The following is a 22,196-nucleotide window of genomic DNA, read 5'->3' on the forward strand; positions in this document are numbered from 1 at the left end:
GGGAGCCGGAGGGGAGAGGGAGGGGAGCCGGAGGGGAGCCGGAGGGGAGCGGGAGGGGAGAGGGAGGGGAGCCGGAGGGGAGCGGGAGGGGAGAGGGAGGGGAGAGGGAGGGGAGCGGGAGGGGAGCGGGAGGGGAGAGGGAGGGGAGCCGGAGGGGAGCGGGAGGGGAGAGGGAGAGGAGCCGGAGGGGAGCGGGAGGGGAGCCGGAGGGGAGCGGGAGGGGAGCGGGAGGGGAGAGGGAGGGGAGAGGGAGGGGAGCCGGAGGGGAGCCGGAGGGGAGCCGGAGGGGAGCGGGAGGGGAGAGGGAGAGGAGCCGGAGGGGAGCGGGAGGGGAGAGGGAGAGGAGCCGGAGGGGAGCGGGAGGGGAGCGGGAGGGGAGAGGGAGGGGAGCGGGAGGGGAGCCGGAGGGGAGCGGGAGGGGAGCCGGAGGGGAGCCGGAGGAGAGCGGGAGGAGAGCCGGAGGGGAGAGGGAGGGGAGCGGGAGGGGAGCCGGAGGGGAGCGGGAGGGGAGCCGGAGGAGAGCGGGAGGGGAGCGGGAGGGGAGAGGGAGGGGAGCCGGAGGGGAGCGGGAGGGGAGCCGGAGGGGAGCGGGAGGGGAGCGGGAGGGGAGCGGGAGGGGAGCTGGAGGGGAGCGGGAGGGGAGCCGGAGGGGAGCCGGAGGGGAGCGGGAGGGGAGCCGGAGGGGAGCCGGAGGGGAGCGGGAGGGGAGCCGGAGGGGAGCGGGAGGGGAGCGGGAGGGGAGCCGGAGGGGAGCGGGAGGGGAGAGGGAGGGGAGCGGGAGGGGAGAGGGAGGGGAGCCGGAGGGGAGCGGGAGGGGAGCCGGAGGGGAGCGGGAGGGGAGAGGGAGAGGAGCCGGAGGGGAGCGGGAGGGGAGAGGGAGGGGAGCGGGAGGGGAGAGGGAGGGGAGCCGGAGGGGAGCGGGAGGGGAGAGGGAGGGGAGCCGGAGGGGAGCGGGAGGGGAGCGGGAGGGGAGCCGGAGGGGAGCGGGAGGGGAGCGGGAGGGGAGCGGGAGGGGAGCCGGAGGGGAGCGGGAGGGGAGCGGGAGGGGGGAGCGGGAGGGGGGAGCGGGAGGGGAGCGGGAGGGGAGCGGGAGGGGAGCCGGAGGGGAGCGGGAGGGGAGCGGGAGGGGAGCCGGAGGGGAGCGGGAGGGGAGCGGGAGGGGGGAGCGGGAGGGGAGCGGGAGGGGGGGAGCGGGAGGGGGGAGCGGGAGGGGAGCGGGAGGGGAGCGGGAGGGGAGCGGGAGGGGAGCCGGAGGGGAGCGGGAGGGGAGCGGGAGGGGAGCCGGAGGGGAGCGGGAGGGGAGCGGGAGGGGAGAGGGAGGGGAGCGGGAGGGGAGCCGGAGGGGAGCGGGAGGGGAGCCGGAGGGGAGCCGGAGGGGAGCGGGAGGGGAGCCGGAGGGGAGCGGGAGGGGAGCGGGAGGGGAGAGGGAGGGGAGCCGGAGGGGAGCCGGAGGGGACCTCCCTGATGCACCTGTGAGAGGAGGAGCAGCCACGTGGAGCCTCTGTAAAGGGCCCGCAGGAGCGCTGCTCCAACGCATATTCAAGCTCATTCACCCGGCAAGTCACTTCATCTCACAACAGACGGAGGCTCACCTCTCTTCGCCCAATTATTTCATAGGATTTTCATGAGGTCCAAATGAGATCTCATATACACTGCTAACAAAAATTAGGTGATCAGGGAATGTACAAATACTCCAGTACTTTCAGCCTTTTGTATAGTGCATTTTCACCAATGAAATAAGTTAGTTTTGCATCTCATTAGCATAATTGAACAACTTTCTTTGACTGTGGTTTGCTTTTCTGGTTTTGTTTAATAAAAAAAAATTAAATGCTTTTTTTATTGCTTTATATTCATTTTGAAACATCCCCTAAGTTTTGTGAGCAGTATTTAAAAAGCCTTGAAAACAGTAAAGCAGTTGCCAAATAACATGTGTTATTAATAAAAGGACAGAAGACTAAATTATACTCCTTTAGAGCATAACACTTCAATTGTTAGGGCTTCAGTGGGAAGAGCACACCCCCTTCTGTGCCTAGACTAAATCCTTTAAATAAATGGTGCAGGATTTTCTTAAGCAATCTTTTAAAGATGAAGGACTCAGGTGTACATGCTGGTACTTGAACCGATCTTTGCAGGGAGCGTTAATGTCTTCAATTCTATGCAGACACTCTCCGTGAGCTATTTATCTTGACCGAACCATTTTCTTGTTCCTATCAATTCTGTTCCAAAGAAATGACAAATGTATACTCCTAACCTATCCAATATAAGAATGAGAAAAAATCCCTGGCTGGTTAGCTCAGCGGTAGAGCATCGGCCCAGGGTGTGGAAGTCCTGGGTTTGATTCCCAGTCAGCGCACACAGGAGAAGCACCCATCTGCTTCTCCACCCTTCCCCCTCTCCCTCCTCTCTATCTCTCTCTTCCCCTCCCACAGCCAAGGCTCCATGGGAGCAAAGTTGGCCTGGGCTCTGAGGATGGCTCCATGGCCTCCACCTCAGGAGCTAGAATGGCTCCAACCACAATGGAGCAATGCCCCAGATGGGCAGAGCATCGCCCCCTGCTGGGCATGCAAGGTGAATCCCAGTCAGGCGCATGTGGGAGTCTATCTGACTGCCTTGCTGCTTCTAACTTAGGAAAAATACAAAAAATAAAAAAAATTTTTAAAAAGAATGAGAAAAAAACAAGCAACATATTCTCATGAAAGGGCCACATTATGTCTAGTAATTAACTTTTATTATCATCATCATTATCAATAGCAAAGTTCACAGTTCAGTTCATGGGCAACCAAAAAGCGGATGTTTTATGTATAGGACACCTGCAGGCAGTGTGATAACACAGTCTAGTTTTTGAGCAACTATGCATTACCATTTTATTAAAAGGGAAATGTACAATTAAAACCTGAACAGTTAAAACAATGCAATCTTTGGGCAATTAAAAACAATGAATTTTCAAGCCAATGTGGGAGATCTGAGTAATTTGGCCTTTCAGGTAATGTCAGATGGAAATCCTACTTCCTCCTTTTATCTAAGGATCATAGAAAAGAAAACACACACACACACACACACACACACACACACACCGAACAACAACAAGCTACCTGCCCTGAACACATGGGACTTGGAGAGGCCCTCCCAGCGCGTGAATGGAGGCACCATCAGTCTAGCATGTGCTGGAGCACTGAGGGGTCCACCTCCACGGCCTCGAGGCCCCTTTGCAAGCTCTGGAAGGTGGCCTGCTTCCCATAGCGCTGCCTCCAGTGGACGAGGGCCTCCACCATCTGTGACTGCACGTTGTGGGGGTGGTTGGCCTTGCAGCGGTAGACATCTGTCTGGGACAGCCCCAGAGACAGCACCATGGACTCCCACTCGGGGCCCAGCCTCTGGGCCAGCTGGTTGATCTGCCGATCCGACGGGGAGCTGTTGAGGATCTGTGGTGGGATTCTAGGGGTCTGACCACCTGGGGAGGAGAAAGACATCCAGGTGAAAAGAGCAAGCAAACACATCAGAAGGGGGCAAACATGAAAAACGTGGGGAGGATGACCTACGCTTCCATATGTCAGGGGCCAATTTTTCCTAGTTCTTTTGGGGTCTGCTCAGCACAAAGCCTAGACAGGGGCTTAAGAAATACCGTTCAGCATCAGTAAAAACTCATCATTTATTACAGAAAAAATTTGAAAATAAGAAAATAAAAATAACTAAAAAGCCTGACAGCGACACCAACAGATAGCAATTTGCCCTATTTCCTTTCAGTTCCCTCCATATAAAACACGCACCAGGGATTACATCGCACACACTGTTTTGTCACATGCGGTTTTCATCTCCGTCTCTTTCACCAGAGAGGCCAAGCAGGGGTCCTGGGGGAACGTGAGGATGTGGCACAGGCCCCAGGTCCCTCTAGCACGGCCATGGACGCAGGGGTGACGCTGTTCCCTGCAGAGCCAGCTAGTGCGGGAGGGTAAGCCGAAACAGAACAGCTACTCTCTCCCGATAGACTTGAACATAGCCAACGAAAGTTGTCGTTTCTGACAGAAGCAGGAGCCAAGAGTCCTACTGAGAAAAAATAAAACTTAGAGGCCATGAGGTAACAGGTCGAGAGGAGAGCCAAGTTCACTGTTCCAGTGCAAGCCACAGGAAGAGATACCAGCCTGGCAGGGCCCAGGGGAGGAGGAGGAAGCATTGTGCTAAGCAGGGGCAATGAGGGAACCTGACCTTGCAGTCAGTCCTAAACGGAATTCCAGTCTCTCAGAGGCCAGTCTGCTGAGGAAGCCTGACCTTTAGTGAGTGACTGTAACTGTTCCCAGCCTATCTAATGAGAAATACCATCAGTTACCCAGAAGGTCTTCCCAAGGAAGGAGGTTAAAGCTAAGCCATGAACATGGAAAGGAGCCCAGTAAAGGGTATGTACCCTGTGCAAAAAAGAACTGCATGAAAGAACTGCAGAAAGATCAGGCAGTGGTGCAGTGAATAGAGCATAGGCCTGGGATGCTAAGGACTCAGGTTCGAAACCCCAAGCTTAAGCGTGGGCTCATCTGGCTTGAGTGTGAACTCATCAGCTTGAGCGTGGGGTTGCCGTCTTGAGCGTGGGATCATAAACATGACCTCGTGGTTGTTGGCTTAAGCCCAAAGGTCACTGACTTGAAGCCCAAGGTAACTGGCTGAACAAGGGGTCACTGGCTTGGCTGGAGTCTCCTGGTCAAAGCATTATGAGAAAGCAATCAATGAACAACTAAGGAGCTGCAACTACAAGTTGATGCTTCTTATCTCTCTCCCTTCCTGTCTGTTCCTCTCTCTCTCTCTCTCTCTCCCAGAACTGCATGTGCAAAAGCCCTGAGGCAGGAGAACAAGGCATGTTCAAGAAAGTGAAAGATGTTCACTGTAGCAAAGTGCAGAGATGGAGAACTCCAAACATCCTACATTATCGTGTGATTGCTATGTAGTTTGGCCAGGACTAGAAGTGAGGTCTTCCTATTCCTGGTTCAGACATCTGTACGACAGCATATTGTACTTCTCTTTCTGTCACCAACATCATAGGTCAACCCCATTCCACATACACCAGCTCACTGTTTTGTTTCATGAGCTCAGTTTGAAGACAAAAGGTACCCCATTAGAATAGCTCATGTTTTCCACTCAATGTACATTGAGTAGTTGTCAATACCTTAAGCCTGAGTTGTAAAATAATTGTCAAAGAATCTTTCTGGTGTTTATCAAGATTGTATATTTTAAAAATATAACCAAGAAACAATTGTAATAATGATGATACAACTGACCAATATTTTATATTAACTGTAATAATTTTATGGCTTTTCTAAAAAAAATTGGGCTTATTAAAAATTCAAGCAACATAAAAAAGTACAAAGAAAAAATCATCCAATATTTCACCACAAATCGATACTGAGAAAAAAATGTATAAAAATTTAAGAGATTAATTGCATTTTCACATTAATGTTCTACAATGAACAGTTTATATTTCCTCTCCCTTTTCTCACACCTCTTGATTTTTAATGCTTACATCATTTTTATTTTTCCAGGTGCATAACATTTATGTGCCTGAGTAAGAATAATACCCCATCCCCAGCTGTTTAGTCTTAAAACTACATTATAATGGTTTGAAAGTTCACCTGTGGTTTTTCACTGTTCCCATGTTTTTGATCATGTGATTTTCTACTCCTGCGTCTGTTATTTTTATTTGAGTCTTTAGTCAATTTCATCATAGGGTAGTTTTTCTCAGGAAATGCTCATGGTTACTATATTCCTGGATTTCTTTCAAATTAAGATTGTCTTATTACCTTCACTGCTAAATAATAATTTAACATTTATTTAAAAATTTCATGCTATATTACTTTAATATGCTTTCAGATTATGGATATAATTTTATATTATTTTAATAATTTTATTCCTTTTACAAGTTTGTAGACCTTGCTCATATTTCATGGTAGAGAACATTGGTGTAGAAAATTCTAATACCAACTTGATATCCCTGTTTTGTATAACTTGCTTTTTCTGTCTGGGGTTTACAGTACTAAAGCTTCAGACCAGGGCATAGCATTTTCTATTTGCTTTTCCAGGCATGTGGTATGATCTTATGACCAAATTTTAGTTCTTCCTTCCTTTCAGAAAAATATTCTTGTGTTATATCTTCACATTCTTTTTCTGCTCATGTGCTGTATTGGTTTGCCTGTCCTCCATGGCTATCATCTTCCTTCTTACTGCTTAATTCCCCGTAATAATTAAGCATCCCGATGATGCTCATTTGATTTTCTACAATGTCTGTCCTGTTTTCTCCCCTGATTCAATATTTCTCTATTTATTTTCTTGGCTTTTCAATCAGTCTTTTAAAAAAAACCCATTTTCCCCTCATTGCCATTAGAATGGCTCTACTAAAAAACAAAAAATAGACTTTTGGTCAAGACAGCAAAGTTGGTAAATGCTGTGCTTGCTTCTTCCACAACCACATCAAAATTACAACTAAGATACAGAACAACCATTCTTGTCAACCAGCCAAAGACTAGCTGAACAGAATTCCTATAACTAAGGATATAAAGAAGAAGCCACATGAGACTATTAGGAGGGGTGGAGACACAAAACACACTGGTCCCACACCCACAGGATGGTGGTTAAGAAACAGGAGAGATATCTTGGCTGCAGAGATCACCCTATAAAGAACTAGGGTACCCCAGACTCACACAAGGCTCCCCATCCTGGTGTCCCAGTGCTGGGAAGAGAAGTCCTCATAACTTCTAGCCGTGAAAACTAGCTGGATTGCAGCTAAATGAGAAGGAAGGCTGTTAGAGTGCCAGGTGTCTTTCTTAAAGGGCCCACACACGGACTTACTAGTTTTGAGCTCCAGCACTGGGACAGCAGCTGGAAAGATGTCAAGGGCATAAGGGAAGAAACTGAATTATCTGGTTAAAGATGAGAGCTGAAGAGGAAGATGAGAGCTGAAGGGGCAGCTTTCGCCCCCACAGAAATGCTGGCAGATGCCATTGATCTTGTGCTGAGTTCTCCCACAACACAATCTGCAGGCACAGGTGGGCAACAAGTCTAAATCTCCATCAATATGGCAAATGACATTTGCTCCACCCTTGTAATTCCCTGAAACCTTGCCCACCAAACTCGTAGGCCTACCTACCCAAGCTGTTTAAAGTACATATCTTTTCCATACAAATGGTCAGTCTCCACTTAAGCTATGGACTTTCCTAAAATCTTTCAAAGATTCACAAATTCCAAACAAGTGGTGTCTGGCCTCAGCATGCCCTGTACCGCTTCCTAAGTGCTTCCAAGCTAGAACCAACATACTCAATGGCTGGCTTCAGAGCACACCAGAATACCACCCACTTAGCTCCACAAAGGGCACACCCAAAGAGTAGACTCAGCATGCACCAGAGCTCCACTACAGTGAATCAGGCTCCATGGGAAAAGACCTGGTACAACAGCTCATCGGATGTAGTCACAGCCTTTCCTCACAGCAAATCAGCCTGAGGATCAATCCCGTCCACTGATGTGCCAACAGCAATCAAGGCTCAACTATGACAGGAGAGCACGCACAACCTACATACAGAACCTGACTCAAGTGACCAGGGACACTGAATTACTGAGCTCCACAGGACATCTACTACAGAAGACCAATCTACCAAGATATGAGACATAGCAGATCTACTTAGTACATAAAAACTGACGTGTAATATTCAAAATGATAAAGAACTGGGACCTACAACCAAGATAAGTCTACCCACCCAGCAAAGCTATCATTTAGAATGAAAGGACATATCAAGAGCTTCCCAGACAAGAAAAAGCAAAACAAGTTCATAACCACAGGGAATCAGCCAAAATAAGGAAACAATGAAATGTCACAGATGAAAGAACAGGACAAAACTTCAGAAAAAGAATTAAACAAAATGGATACAAGTTGTGAACTAGACATTGAGTTCAAAACACTGGTTACAAGGATGTTCAAAAAACCTAGGGAAAGAGAAGATGAACTCAGTGAGAACTTTAACAAAGAGATAGAAAACATAAAAATAAAGGTAGAAGACATTAAAATAATCAGTCATAAATAAATAATACAATAACTGAAGTAGAAATATATCAGAGGGCCTCAACAGTAGAGTAGATGAAGCAGAGGATCAAATCAGAAAGTGGAAGACAAGGTAACAGAAAACACCCAAACAGAACAGTGAAAAAAAATTTTTTTTAAATGAGGATAGTTTAAGGGATCACTGACACACATCAAGTGTACCAATATTTGCATCATAAAAATACCAGAAGGAGGAGAGAAAGAGAACAAGGGATTAAAAATCTATTTGAAGAAATAATGAAAAAAAAAAAAAAAAGAAAGAATGACAGTATAGAAGAATCACTTTGTAAAGTATACTGCTCACAAAAATTACGGGATATTTCAAAATGAATATGAAGCAATAAAATATTCCCTAATTTTTTGAGCAGTATATAAAACCAGGAAGTACAAAGTCTTACACAACATGAACTCAAAGAGGCCCACACCAAGACACAACATAATTAAAATGCCAAGAGTTAAAGACAAAGAGAGAATCTTAAAGGCAGCGACAGAAAAGCAGTTATTTACCTACAAGGAAGTTCCAATAAGACTGTCAGCTGATTTCTCAACAGAAACTCTCCAGGTCATAAGGGACTGACATGTAATATTCAAAGTGATAAAGGACTAAGACCTACAACCAAGATAAGTCTACCCACCAGCAAAGCTGTCATTTAGAATGAAAGGACATATCAAGAGCTTCCCAGACAAGAAAAAGCAAAATGAGTTCATAACCACCAAACTTATATGACAAGAAATGTTAAAGGAACATTTTTAAGAAGAAGACAAAGAAAGATAAAAGAAATATGGATAATAAAATGACAATAACTACATATCTATAAAAATTATTTATTTAGTGAGAAAGAGAGAGGGACAGACAGGAACAGACAGGAAGGGAGAGAGATGAGAAGCATCAACTCATATTGTGGCACCTTAGTTGTTCACTGATTGCTTCTCATATGTGCCTTGACTGGGGGGATCCAGCCAACCCAGTGAACCCTTGCTCAAGCCAGGGACCTTTGGGTCAAGCCAGCAACCATGAAGTCATGTCTCATTCAAGTTGGCAACCTCGCACTCAAACTGGTGATTCTGCTCTCAAGCTGGATGAGCCCGTGATCAAGCTGGTGACCTTGGGGTTTCAAACCTGGTTCCTCAGCATCCCAGGCCGATGCTCTATCCACCGCCTGGTCAGGCTAAACAATTACTTTAAATGTAAATGAATTAAATGCTCTAATCAAAAGACATATGGTAGCTGAATGGCTAAATAAATAAGACCCTCATATATGCTTGTCTACAAGAGACTCACTTCAAATCAAAAGACACAGACTAAAAGTAAAAAGATAGAAAAAAGATATTTCATGAAAGTAAAAATGAAAAAAAATAGAAACCTGGAGTAGCAATACTTATATCAGACAAAATAGACTTTAAAACAGAGTCTATAACAAGAGATAAAGAATGACTTAGCAATTCTACTTCTGGGTACTTATCCTAAAAACCCAAAGCACTAATTCAAAAAGACATATGTATACTTACATTTACTGCAGAATTATTTATAATAGCCCAATAGCCAAGATATGGAAGCAACCTAAGTATCCATCAGTAGACAAATTAATAAAGATGCAGTACAATATACAATGGAATATTACTTAGCCATAAAAAAGAACAAAATCTTGCCATTTGCAAAAACATGGATGGACTTAGAGGGTATTATGATAAGTAAAATATAAAAGAAAGAGAAAGACAAATACCATATGATTTCACTTGTGTGGAATAAAAAATAATAATAAATGAACAAAACAGAAATAAACTCATAGATACAGAGAATATTTTGATGGTTGCCAGATGGGAGATGAGTGTAAAAGGGGGAGGGATTAAAATTTATAAATTTCCTGTTATAAAAACAGTCACCATGATATAAAGTACAGCATGGGGAATACAGTCAATAATACTGTAGTAACTATGAACAGTGTCAGATGGGTACTAGATGGGGGTGATCACCTTGTAAGTTATATAAATGTCTAATCACTATGTTGTACACGTAAAACTAATATACTATTGTATGCCAACTGTTATTGAAAAATTAAAGAAATTATTTTAAAAAACAGAAAACAATAAGTGTGAAGATATGGAAAAACTGAAACCCTTGTGCACTGCTGGTGGAAATGTAGAATGGTATAGCTGTTATAAAAACAGTATGGTAGTTAAACTAAAAATGGAATTACCATACGATCCAGCAAGTCTGCTTCTGAGTTATATACCAAAAAAGAACTGAGGGCAATGACTCAAAGAGCTATTTGTATGTCTATTTTCATAGCGGCACTGTTCACAATTGCCTAAAACTGAAAGCAACTCAAGTGTCTATCAAGGGATAAATGGATAAACAAAACATGGTATATTATACATTGGAATATTGTGCAGCCATAAAAAAAGGGGGAAATACATGACCCACGCTATAGCAGGTATGAACCTTGAGGGAATTATGCTAAGGGAAACAAGCCAGTCACAAAAGGACAAATACTCTCTGATTCCATTCACTGAGATGGAAATAGGAATGACTGTTGCCAGGGACTGGGGGAGGGAGAGGCAGGGCACTGTTTTAACAAGTACAGAGTTTCAGTTTGACACGTTGAAAAGAGTTCTGAAGGTTGGTTGTACCACAGTGTGAATGTATCATACTTAACTCTCCTGAACTGTACATTTAAAAATAGAAAAGATGGCACATTTATGCTATGTATATTTTACCACAATTAAAAATAAAAATTTTAAAAGCATCTCATTGTTTTATAACTGCAGTGAGTTTTTATTTCTACTGAACTGATTCTGAGCTCTTCTATAGCATGAAATACTTATGAGGTTGAGTTTTCTTGAATTGGGTTTTCTCTCCAACCAGGCTGGTTGTGGTGTTTTTGTTTTGTTTTGTTTTGCAAGCCATGTTTCTTCCTTTTATTCCTGTGCTGTAGCATTTTCACAGTTGTCATGACACTTATCTTCATCTTGTGCATACTTAATATGAATATTTCCATCCAAAACTGCTGCTTGCTCTCTTACAGTAAGTTCATGTATCCTTGACACTCTGCTCACTTTATAGGGGACTAGCTGTCTTTCTCCCCTGAGCTATAATTTAACATTGCTTGTTGCTTTCTGTGCAGTGTTTTGCCATAAAGGAGAGTTAGATAGGACTCACCAGACCTGTTTTTGCTGGGAGTCCTACATTCTGTCCTCTCCTTTGAAGTTATTAAATATCTTATACGAGATCCCACTCTGCCTAGCCAGGGTGCACTCACTTCTGTGGTCTTTCCCCCGTAACTGTAACTCGGCATGGAGACTTGGAGTACAGCCTGCTCCGGGTTGCCTTCCTGCTTCTGCTGAGGGTGACTCCTGACGTTAATGGAGGCTGTCTACTCACCTCGTCAGCCGGATTCTTTCCAGACTGATCTGTGTAGTAGGAATCCTCAGGATTTTGTCTCCTCACCTTTCTTTCCCATTATTGCCTCTGAGGGGTCAGGCTGGGGTGTGTTCTTCATTGCCTCCCATTTTTCAAAGTACATGGATGAAAGCTGTGATTGGTTATTTTTTGTTTGGTTGGTTGCTGCTGGTGAATGTTTTTGTTTTAACTGCTCTTTGGCTCTGCACACTGGGCGCTGGAGAGGGAGGGCCTGAGATCCTGCCCTTCTCTGAGAACCGGCCTGTTCTGACCCCGGGCCGCCTTAGTCACATACCGTGTGCTTTCAGCCAAGTAATTGAAAGTGGAGACACAATTTGCTCTCATTCCTCCACACCTTCAGGGTCACATATTCCTTGTGAATACTTCCACATAATGGAGGTGCCTCATAGTCTGCAGACACAGGCTGGAGCAAAGATAACAGGCACACAGGCACGCCCAGCCAAGAGCCAATCAGGCCCTCCGAGGACAGCTGATCCGCATAAAGAGACAGTAACAGCTGTGTGTGCTGTCTGACCTCCATCTCGGAGAGTGTCCTCGGGAACCCTTCCAGCTCGTGAATTCTGCTGAATAGAAGGTTACCTAAAAATGAAAGTCCTAAGGCTTCAGTGTCAACTCCCAAGGCCATACAACTACATAAAATCAGGTCAAGCTATAAATTAATCCACTGTGACCATCTGGCCACTGTTTCTCAAAGCTGGACGTGGTTAGTGTGCAAGATGATGGCAGGTGTGCGTGGGTGAACATTCTGCATTAGAACAGTCATGCATCTATTTTAACACAATTAGAAAATTATAAATAGCACCTCAAACTCATGATTGCAAGGATTAAGATAAGTAAATAAAAAATAAAACACAGGGAATGACAAAATAGTAAACAAAAAAGTAAATTTTAAAATAAAAAGTAATTTTTTTTAAAAAAAGCACTAAATTAGTGGTACCAATGGTACGAAGATATGGCAAAAATTGCACAAATGGAATCCAGTGGTTCTCAACAATTGCACCATTGGCATTTCCGGTCTTTTCCCCGTAACTTGACACTCCATTGTGCAGGGCTGTGCCCAGCACATGGCAGGGTCTTTAGCATCGCTGACCTGTGCCTACGAAGTGCTAGTAACATCCGCCAGCCCAGTCTGGGCACACATGTGCACATACCTTGGGCTGAGACAGCACTACCTCAGATACTGTGACATCATAATGTCCAACCTAGTTTTAAAAATTCCAAGCAAGGAGTTAATTCCTCCATATAAATGGACAAAATGTTGTCCCTTATCTAAATCCTAAATGCTTCATGCAACCCTTTAATTCTCACTGAAAGTAAAACTCACCCGTTTCAAAAGGAAAAGATGCTCAAATACAAACAGTTCATCAAAATGAAGACAACAATGAGAAACCACTTGATGTGCTTAGAACTCGAGATAATCCTGAGTTTTGACTGAAATGGGGAGACGTACAGAACTGTGTCCACTGCTGGTGGGAATGCAGACGGACAGCCGTTCTAGAGAGCAAGCTCACCATGTGGGTAAAATTGAATATAGTTAATGATCTTGTTCCTGGATATACATACCCAAGAAAAATTCTGAGAAAAGACCCATAGGAGACATGTGTAAGGTTGTCTGTGCAAAGTTATATTATTTGTGTTAGCAAATGTATATATACCTTATAGCTCAGCTATCTTCTTTGGGGTTTATATATCCCACAAAAATTCTCAACCAGATCCATGAGGGATCATGTATGAGGCTGTTTGTATTAGGTAACACTGTGGGAAGACAGGAACTGGGAACAGCCAAAGAGCTTACCACCAGGGGAACAGACAGACAAATATGAAGGAGCATATAGGGAATACCAGGCAGACTTAAAAAAAAGATTGCCTAAGTCACAACTATAAAAAAAAATCTATACCAATGAAAAAATTTAAATATATATTCAGAACACCATTGATAAAACACGCACAAATAAAAGAATATCTATCAGAAAGAATAGTTGGTTATGGAGGAAAGGGAGTGGATGGTGGGGTGGCGGCCAGGTCGAGAAAATGAATCTGACCCGCGCCTCCCAGGGCCCAAATTATGGGGTGGGATTCAGTTGGTTCGCATCAGTTCGGCAGAACCGATACCTAATTTTTTGTTGAGTTCAGTGAACCAGTTGTTAAAATGTCCCCCTGTAATCAGGATTCTCTCTAAGGTGAGCACCTGGGCAGCCGCCCAATGTGGAAATCACAAATTTACATTCCTTACTCTTCTTTAATGTTCATCTTGCGCAACAGCGTATTCTAAGCGCCCGTAATAATGTTCATTCTGTCCGTATTTGTAAGTGAGGATGCCAATCAAGAAGCAATATGAAGATATCTTAAAAACAGTTCTCTTGTTTTTTGTCATGTACTATTTAATATTTTTTAATTAATATTTTTAAACATTTTTTTATTTTTTAATTGATTTTAAATTTATGTTTACATAGATTCTAGTGTTGCCCCAAATGTATCCCCCCTCCCCTGTATTCCCCTCAACATCTCCCTTGGACCCCCTCCCCATAGCGCCTTCCCCGCTTCCCTTCAGCTTTATCGCATCCTATCATCCCCTTTCCCTCTGTCCTCTTTTCCTCTGGTCCCTTTGATGTCTCCTCTGTCTCAATTCTGTTTCTCAGTTCAAGTTGCTCATTGGATTCCTCAAATGAGTGAGGTCATATGATATTTTTCTTTGCCTGGCTTACTTCACTTAACATAATAGTTTCCAGGTCCATCCATGTTGTCGCAAAAGGTAAGATTTCTTTCTTTTTCAAGGCCCCATAGTATTTCCATTGTGTATATGTACCACAGCTTTTTAACCCACTCGTCCACTGACAGACACTTGGGCTGTTTCCAGATCTTCGCTATTGTGAACAATGCTGCCATAAACACGGGGGTACACTTCTCCTTTTCAAACAGTGTTATGGTATTCTTGGGGTATATTCCTAAAAGTGGGATAGCTGGGTCAAAAGGCAGTTCGATTTTTAATTTTTTGAGGAATCTCCATACTGTTTTCCACAGTGGCTGCACCAATCTGCATTCCCACCAGCAGTGCAGGAGGGTTCCCTTTTCTCCACATCCTCACCAGCACTTATTCTGTGTTGTTTTGTTGATGAGCGCCATTCTGACTGGTGTGAGGTGATATCTCATTGAGGTTTGAATTTGCATTTCTCTTATAATTAGTGTGTTGAGCATTTTTCATATGCCTAGTGGCCATCAGTATGTCCTCTTTGGAGAAGTGTCTATTCATTTCTTTTGCCCATTTTTTGATTGGATTGCTTGTCTTCCTGGTGTTGAGTTTTACAAGTTCTTTATAAATTTTGGTTATTAACCCCTTATCAGGAGTATTGTCGAATATATTCTCCCATTGTGTAGTTTGTCTTTTTATTCTGTTCTTATTGTCTTTAGCTGCGCAAAAAGCTTTTTACTTTGATACAGTTCCATTTGTTTATCCTGTCTTTTATTTCACTTGCCTGTGGAGATAAATCAGCAAATATATTGCTGTGAGGGATGTCAGAGAGCTTACTGCCTATGTTTTCTTCTAAGATGCTTATGGTTTCACACCTTACATTTAAGTCTTTTATCTATTTTGAGTTTATTTTTGTGAATGGTGTAAGTTGGTGGTCTAGTTTCATTTTTTTGCAGGTAGCTGTCCAATTTTCCCAACACCATTTGTTAAAGAGGCTGTCTTTACTCCATTGTATTTCCTTACCTCCTTTGTCAAATATCAGTTGTCCATAGAGCTGTGGGTTTATTTCTGGGTCCTCTGTTCTGTTCCATTGATCTATGTGCCTGTTCTTATGCCAGTACAAGCTGTTTTGAGTACAATGGCCTTGTAGTATAACTTGATATCAGGAAGTGTGATACCTCCCACTTTATTCTTCCTTTTCAAGATTGCTGAGGCTATTCGTGTTCTTTTTTGGTTCCATATAAATTTTTGGAATATGTGTTCTAAATCTTTGAAGTATGTCATTGGTATTTTAATAGGAATTGCATTGAATTTATAGATTGCTTTGGGTAATATAGACATTTTAGTGATATTTATTCTTTCTAACCATGAGCATGGTATATGCTTCCACTTGTCTGTATCTTCCTTGATTTCTTTTATCAATGTTTTATAATTTTCCGAGTACAAGTCTTTAATCTCCTTGGTTAAATTTACTCCTAGGTACTTTATTTTTTTGGTTACAATAGTGAAGGGGATTGTTTTCTTAATTATTCTTTCTGACAGTTCATTGTTGGTGTATAAAAATGCCTCTGATTTCTGAGTATTAATTTTATATCCTGCCATCTTGCTGAATTCATTTATCAGGTTCAATAGTTTTTTGACTGATACTTTAGGGTTTTTTATATATATACAATATCACATCATCTGCAAATAATGACAGTTTTACTTCTTCTTTTCCAATTTGGATGCCTTTTATTTCTTCTTCTTGTCTGATTGCTGTGGCTAGGACTTCCAGAACTATGTTGAATAAGAGTGGTGAAAGGGGGCACTCCTGCCTTGCTCCTGATCTTAAAGGGATTGCTTTTAATTTTTGCCCATTGAGTATGATATTGGCTGTGGGTTTGTCATAGATGGCCTTTATCATGTTGAGGTATGTTCCCTGTATTCCCACTTTGCTGAGAGTTTTGATCATGAATGGGTGCTGGATTTTATCAGATGCTTTTTCTGCATCTATTGAAATTATCATGTGGTTTTTCTCCTTCTTTTTGTTTATGTGATGAATAACATTTATAGATTTGTGAATATTGTACCAGCCTTGCCTCTCCAGAATAAATCCCCTTGATCATGGTGTATGATTTTTTTTTCATTTATTGTTAGATCTGGTTTGCTAATATTTTTTGAGGATTTTAGCATCTAAATTCATCAGGGATATTGGCCTATAATTTTCTTTCTTTGTGTTGTCTTTGCCTGGCTTTGGAATCAGAATTATGCTCGCCTCATAAAAGAAGCTTGGAAGTCTTCCTTCCTCTTGAATTTTTTGAAATAGCTTGAGAAGGATAGGAGTTAGTTCTTCTTTGAATAGTTGGTAGAATTCACTTGTGAAGCCATTGGGCCCAGAGGTTTTGTTTTTTGGGAGCTTTTGATAACTGTTTCGATCTCATTTGTTGTAGTCAGTCTGTTTACGTTTTCTGATTCTTCCAGATTGATTTTTAAAATATTATATGTTTCAAGGAATTTGTCCATTTCATCTAGGTTGTTTAATTTTTTGGCACACAGTTCTTCATAGTATTTTCTTACAATCCTTTGTATTTCTGTTGTGTCAGTTGTTATTTCTCCACTTTCATTTCTAATTTTATTTATTTGAGTCCTCTCTCTTTCTTTCTTGGTGAGTCTGGTTAAAGGTTCATTGATCTTGTTTACCTTTTCAAAGAACCAGCTCCTGGTTTCATTGATCCTCTGTATTGTTTCTTTAGCCTCTATGTCATTTATTTCTGCTCTGACCTTTATTATTTCCTTCCTTCTACTACCTCTGGGCTTTACTTGCTGTTCTTTTTCTAGTTCTTTTAGGTGCAGGGTTAAGTTGTTTATTTGAGCTTTTTCTAGCTTCTTAAAGTATGCCTGTAATGCTGTGAACTTCCCTCTCAGGACTGCTTTTGCTGTGTCCCATAAATTTTGAGTTGATATATACTCATTATCATTCATTTCTAGGAATTTTTTTATTTCTTCTTTGATCTCATTGTTAACCCATTCATTATTTAATAACATGCTATTTAGTTTCCAAGTGTTTGAGTATTTTTCAGTTTTTCTGTTGTGGTTGATTTCTAGTTTCATGCCATTGTGATCAGAGAAAATGCTTGATATGATTTCAATCTTCTTAAATTTGTTGAGACCCCTTTTGTGCCCTAACATGTGGTCTATCCTAGAGAATGTACCATGAGCGCTTGAAAAGAATGTATATTCTGCTGCTTTAGGGTGAAAGGTTCTGAAAATATCTATTAAATCTAGTTGATCTAGTGTGTCCTTTTCAAACTCTTTCTTATAACAATCTAGTTTTGTTACCTCTTTTATTGTTTTTATTTAAGTATTAAAGGCATGAAATAATAAACAACCTTTCGATATATTGTTTTTTTATACTTAAAATGGCCATTAGGGCAGAGAATCAGTTGTTACATTATTTGAGTCTCACCACCACCCACACGTTAACCTGGTCCCCGGGTGCAACCGCTGGCAGAGAAAAACCCCTTCGGTGCGGGGACTGGCTGCCTGGAATTGAAAGAAAAGCACCTTGAAAAGAAAACTACCATAATTAGAGCCCCTTGTTCTGATAGATAAGCACAGAGAATAGTCTCGGCCTCCCAGAGAGGTGGAGACATAAACTGCTTGGTCTTTCCGAAACCAATTTCCAGAATGATGAAGTGGCAGCCTTCTCCAAATAACAAGGCTGTTTTGCAAAATACAAGTAAATCATACTTAATGTGATGTGAAACTTTATTTGACTAGCAAGTCCATGGAAGGTCAGCAACAAAAATGTTAGCAATAATTGAGTTCTCACTGAATTAAAAGGTAGGAGCTAGGGTGGTCACGGCTCTGGGCGAGAATCGGCAGGCCTGCGGACTCTAAACTGGAACCTGCCAACACTAAGCCCTGGAACTAGGGAGACATCATTTCGCCTCTCTTAGGATGTTTTCACAATCATATAAGGCAACCAGATGACTTCTAACACCTCATTTCAGTATAATATGTTCTGCTATCTTTTCCAAATGCTATTTCATTTTCAATAGATCCTATGTTTTATGACTTCTCATCAACCAACAATTATTCATTTATTGTTGCATCACTTTGTCCAGCATGTATTCTAAGATAAAACTAAGACTTCTGGTGTTTTTGTAATCATTTTTGGTTTTGGGTTTTTTTGTTTGTTTGTTTGTTTTGCTTATTTGTTTCTGCTTTACAAAGACCACTCGTGGAAACTAATCTTTCCATAGCAAAAAAAACCCAAAAAAACAGTGAAATCAATATTGGCACAGTAAACATTTTCAAAACTGTCTAGAAACTATAAAAGTTCAAGTTGCTGGGGCCATTCATTTTTCTCACATACTCTCACAAACCTGACCCAACGCTTTCAGTTTGTCCTTCATCGTGCTGCCTGAATATATCAGCCGGCCTGGGGCCTTCGGGCCATACGCTAGCTGCTGCCTCTCCCTGGGACAGTGTCCTGCTAACTCCCTCCATTAAGTGTGACTTCTCAGTACAGCCCACCCTGACCACCCTATTCTAAATTGCAGCTCCCATTCCTCTCTGTGATCCCCCCACCATCCACCTATCACCTTCTAACATCTTATGTATTTTACAGGTGAGCTATATTTGTAGTTGCTGACTGCCCCTCCACCCCGCATCATCCCGTCCCTGCGAGAATATAAGCCTCTCATAGGCAGGGGGGCTTTATTGGTTTTGTTCAATGATGTGTCCCAAGGCGCTAACGCTAGTGCCTACCACATAGTTGGCACTCATGACACATCTGGCAATTGTTGGATAAATGAAGGAATTAAAAGGAGTGACTCATTACAATTAAAACACAATCATCTAGCTCTGCTCTCTACTGCCACAGTGTTACCACGCTCCCCCCATTTTTAGTTACTTAGCACTTAAAAACCAAAGAAATTATAGTGCATAATCCGGGAATGGATAGAAAATTTTAAAGGGGCCAATCCCATAACAGCAAAATACTATCAAGGTTAAGGGTAGGCAGTCACCCACTGTCTATACTGAACTGGGCAACAGGGAACTCCTCCCTCCCATACCCTTGTTTAATTTGAAGAGAGAAATACAGACAGACCCCAAGATGGCTTCTGGGTAAACATAGCAGAGTGAGGCCTGATCCTAGAGTCTCCACCCCCCACCCCCCAGTACCTCAGGAAATGGATAGAAGGTGACAAAAAGAAGCCAACTGAAGGATGGCAGAACCACCCTCCATCCCTTTCTCCCTGAAGCAGTATCAGTAGTCAACAAAGTTCCACTCTGGCATCCCCAAATCTGGAGAGGAATAATGAATGAAGTAAGTTTTCTTATGACTTTCTCTCTTCTGACTTAAGTCAGTTGGGATGGTGATTGCTTCATGGAGGGACAGGAAGATCAGAAATGTGAACAAGGATGGACACTCCCTGGCAGAAGAGATGAGACCTTTCACATGGTCGCAGGACAGAACAACATGGCCCACACATGACAGCGCAGCCAAGCTCACTCTACTGCCCTCACTCCTGCACTGACATGTGCCCTTTAACAGAATAGGAAATACCAAGTCCCCAAGGGGCCACAAAAGGGGTCAGAAGGATGTTGAGGAGAAATCAACCCGGTGTATCGGAGCACCAAAGGCTAAACATAGCTACCCAACATGTGCAAGGGAATAAACGGCCTGGCACCTGAGTAGCAGACTACTTTCTAAGTCACTAGTATTAAGTGATTTAAAAATGCAACATTATGTGGGAAAACAATGACATAAAAATCCACAATCCCCAAGGAGTAAGGGAAAGTATTTTGTCATAGAACAACTTAAAAGCATAATAGCAACATGAACACAGTAAAATAAGAGCTTAACCATGAGAGAATCACCTGATGCTTGTCAAACTAAAGTGATAACCCTAGGGCCAAAAGAACAGCATTATGATATAAATAAATTAAAAAACACCAAGGAATAGAATTAAAACATGGCTCAAAATTATTTTCAGAGGCTTGAGGTAATCAGAGATAGAAGTCAGAATTTAAAGCAATTAGAGAAAAAGGACAGTTATAAAGAACACATAAACACAGTTCATTAAAAGACTAATAATAGGCATCCCTGAAATAGAAAATCTAGCCCAAAGTACTCAAACATCTAATACAATAAAATATACCTAAAATGAAAAATCATCAGAATCTCTAAATTGAAAGAGCACACGCTATTTTAGAAAAAAATAGATAATTATCAACTGTGAGACACATTCTGGCTAAATAATTAAATTTCCAGTTCCCTAAAATAATTCTTCAAGCAGAAATAAAGAGCAAGTTACCTACAAGTAGGAGAAAGTCAGTCAAAATTTTCAGTAGTCCTTTACATGCAAGATAATGAAGCAATTCCTTCAAGAGTCTAAGGGGAATAAAGCATAGTCTCTGAATATTATTCCTAGCCAAGATGACATTCAAACACAAAAGTAATTGGTAGATATTCTTGAACAGGAAAACAACTCGAGAATCCACTGCTCTGAGCCCTCCTTTGAAAGTCTTGACAATCTATTCAGTGCAATGAATAGAAGAAAAAGTTATTCGTGCCATACCAAACGTGGAGAGGGGAAAACAGTTTGGGCAGGTGCAGGCAATAAAGGATTTATTGTTGACAGAGAATTTTAAAAATAGCAATAAAAAACACTAAAAATCAATCTGATTTTCCTATCACCATGTACCAACAATTCTAAGCATTCAAACGATAAAATCTCTCTTCTTTCTGGGGTGGAATGCTCCCCACAACCAGACAGTCTCTCCTAAGCCCCTTGACCTGCTCTTGATATCAGTAATAGGAAAAGCCACAGTGAAAAGATCATTACTGGACATTGAATTTATTTAATATAAACCTAATTTTAAACAGCTGAACAGAACATACTGTTATATATCCTGATTATATAAAAATAATAACACTCTACTCACAATCAAGGCTATAGAACAGAATGTAAATATTATATACCCTGACTATGTGAAAATAACAATGTAACTAATCTCAATCTCAGAAGGAAAAATCAAGTAACATTTTTTACTGAGAAAAAAATGTTTATTCAAAGTTCAGTAATTTCTGGACAGTTAGCTCAATGGTAGAGTATCAGCTCGGCATGTGGATGTCCTGGGCTCGATTTCTGGTCAGGGAACACAAGAGAAGCAACCACCTGCTTCTCTACACTTACCCCTACCCTTCTCCTTCTTTCTCTATTCTTCTCCCACAGCCATGGCTTGACTGGTTCAAACACATCAGTCCTGGGTGCTGAGGATGGCTCCATGGAGTCTCTACCTCAGGTGCTAAAAATAGCTTGGTTGCAAGCATGGCTCCAGACAGGGGTTGCTGGGTAAATCCTGGTCAAGGGAGATGCTGATAGCTTTGGGCCACGTAGGTGGTTGGAATTGGCTGTATAAAGAACATATATTTCTATTTTTACCAATTTTAAAAAGTCTTTTATATCTTATTCAGAATAGTTCTTGATTTATGTCAGGACTAATAGAGGTCATGCCTACTGAATATTCAGTTGTTTGCAGAGTTTAATAGAGGTGCCCTATTGAAATAGCGTTGGCTTTTCCCATTTAAAAATATGAACCTTAAATACAAAGGTATAATTAATAAACTGAAAAAGAAAACATAATAACTTCTAATCAGAGTTGACATCCATTAGGCAAACAGGGACAGTACCAAAGGCTCACAATACTTTTTTGAGTCCATGAAATTATTTTAATTTCTTTTAAAATCAGAAGGTAATGAACTCTAGGTCAAAGAAAATGTTTGAATATATAATATATACATCTTCATACCAACTCAATCATATGCTACAATTTTTAGTTTTTTTTTTAATGAATGAACAGACCCACCCAGGCACCAGTGCCTCTGGCCCAAGAAAGTCATAATGGGGCTCTGTTTGTAATATTTTTAAGCCACAAACTCATTGGCAGATGGCAAAAATTATTTAGTTGAAAAATATACTTTAAAACTACCTTTTTTTTTAATTCAGTGAAAGGAGGGGAGGCAG

The 22,196-nt window shown here is 42.1% G+C and overlaps 1 protein-coding gene across 2 annotated transcripts in view; it reads right to left on the reverse strand.

The window, feature by feature from the left end:
- Window positions 1–2,706: 2,706 nt before the first annotated feature.
- Window positions 2,707–22,196, reverse strand: part of CRADD (CASP2 and RIPK1 domain containing adaptor with death domain) — a 207,898-nt gene continuing 188,408 nt past the window's right edge. For both annotated transcript variants that reach the window (XM_066368634.1, XM_066368635.1), the window contains exon 3: window positions 2,707–3,451. In XM_066368634.1, coding sequence (XP_066224731.1) covers window positions 3,150–3,451 — 302 coding nt within the window. In that variant the 3' untranslated portion in view covers window positions 2,707–3,149. The remainder of the gene's footprint in view (window positions 3,452–22,196) is intronic.

Source organism: Saccopteryx leptura, chromosome 2 (genome assembly GCF_036850995.1).
Source record: "Saccopteryx leptura isolate mSacLep1 chromosome 2, mSacLep1_pri_phased_curated, whole genome shotgun sequence".
NCBI classification, from domain to species: domain Eukaryota; kingdom Metazoa; phylum Chordata; class Mammalia; order Chiroptera; family Emballonuridae; genus Saccopteryx; species Saccopteryx leptura.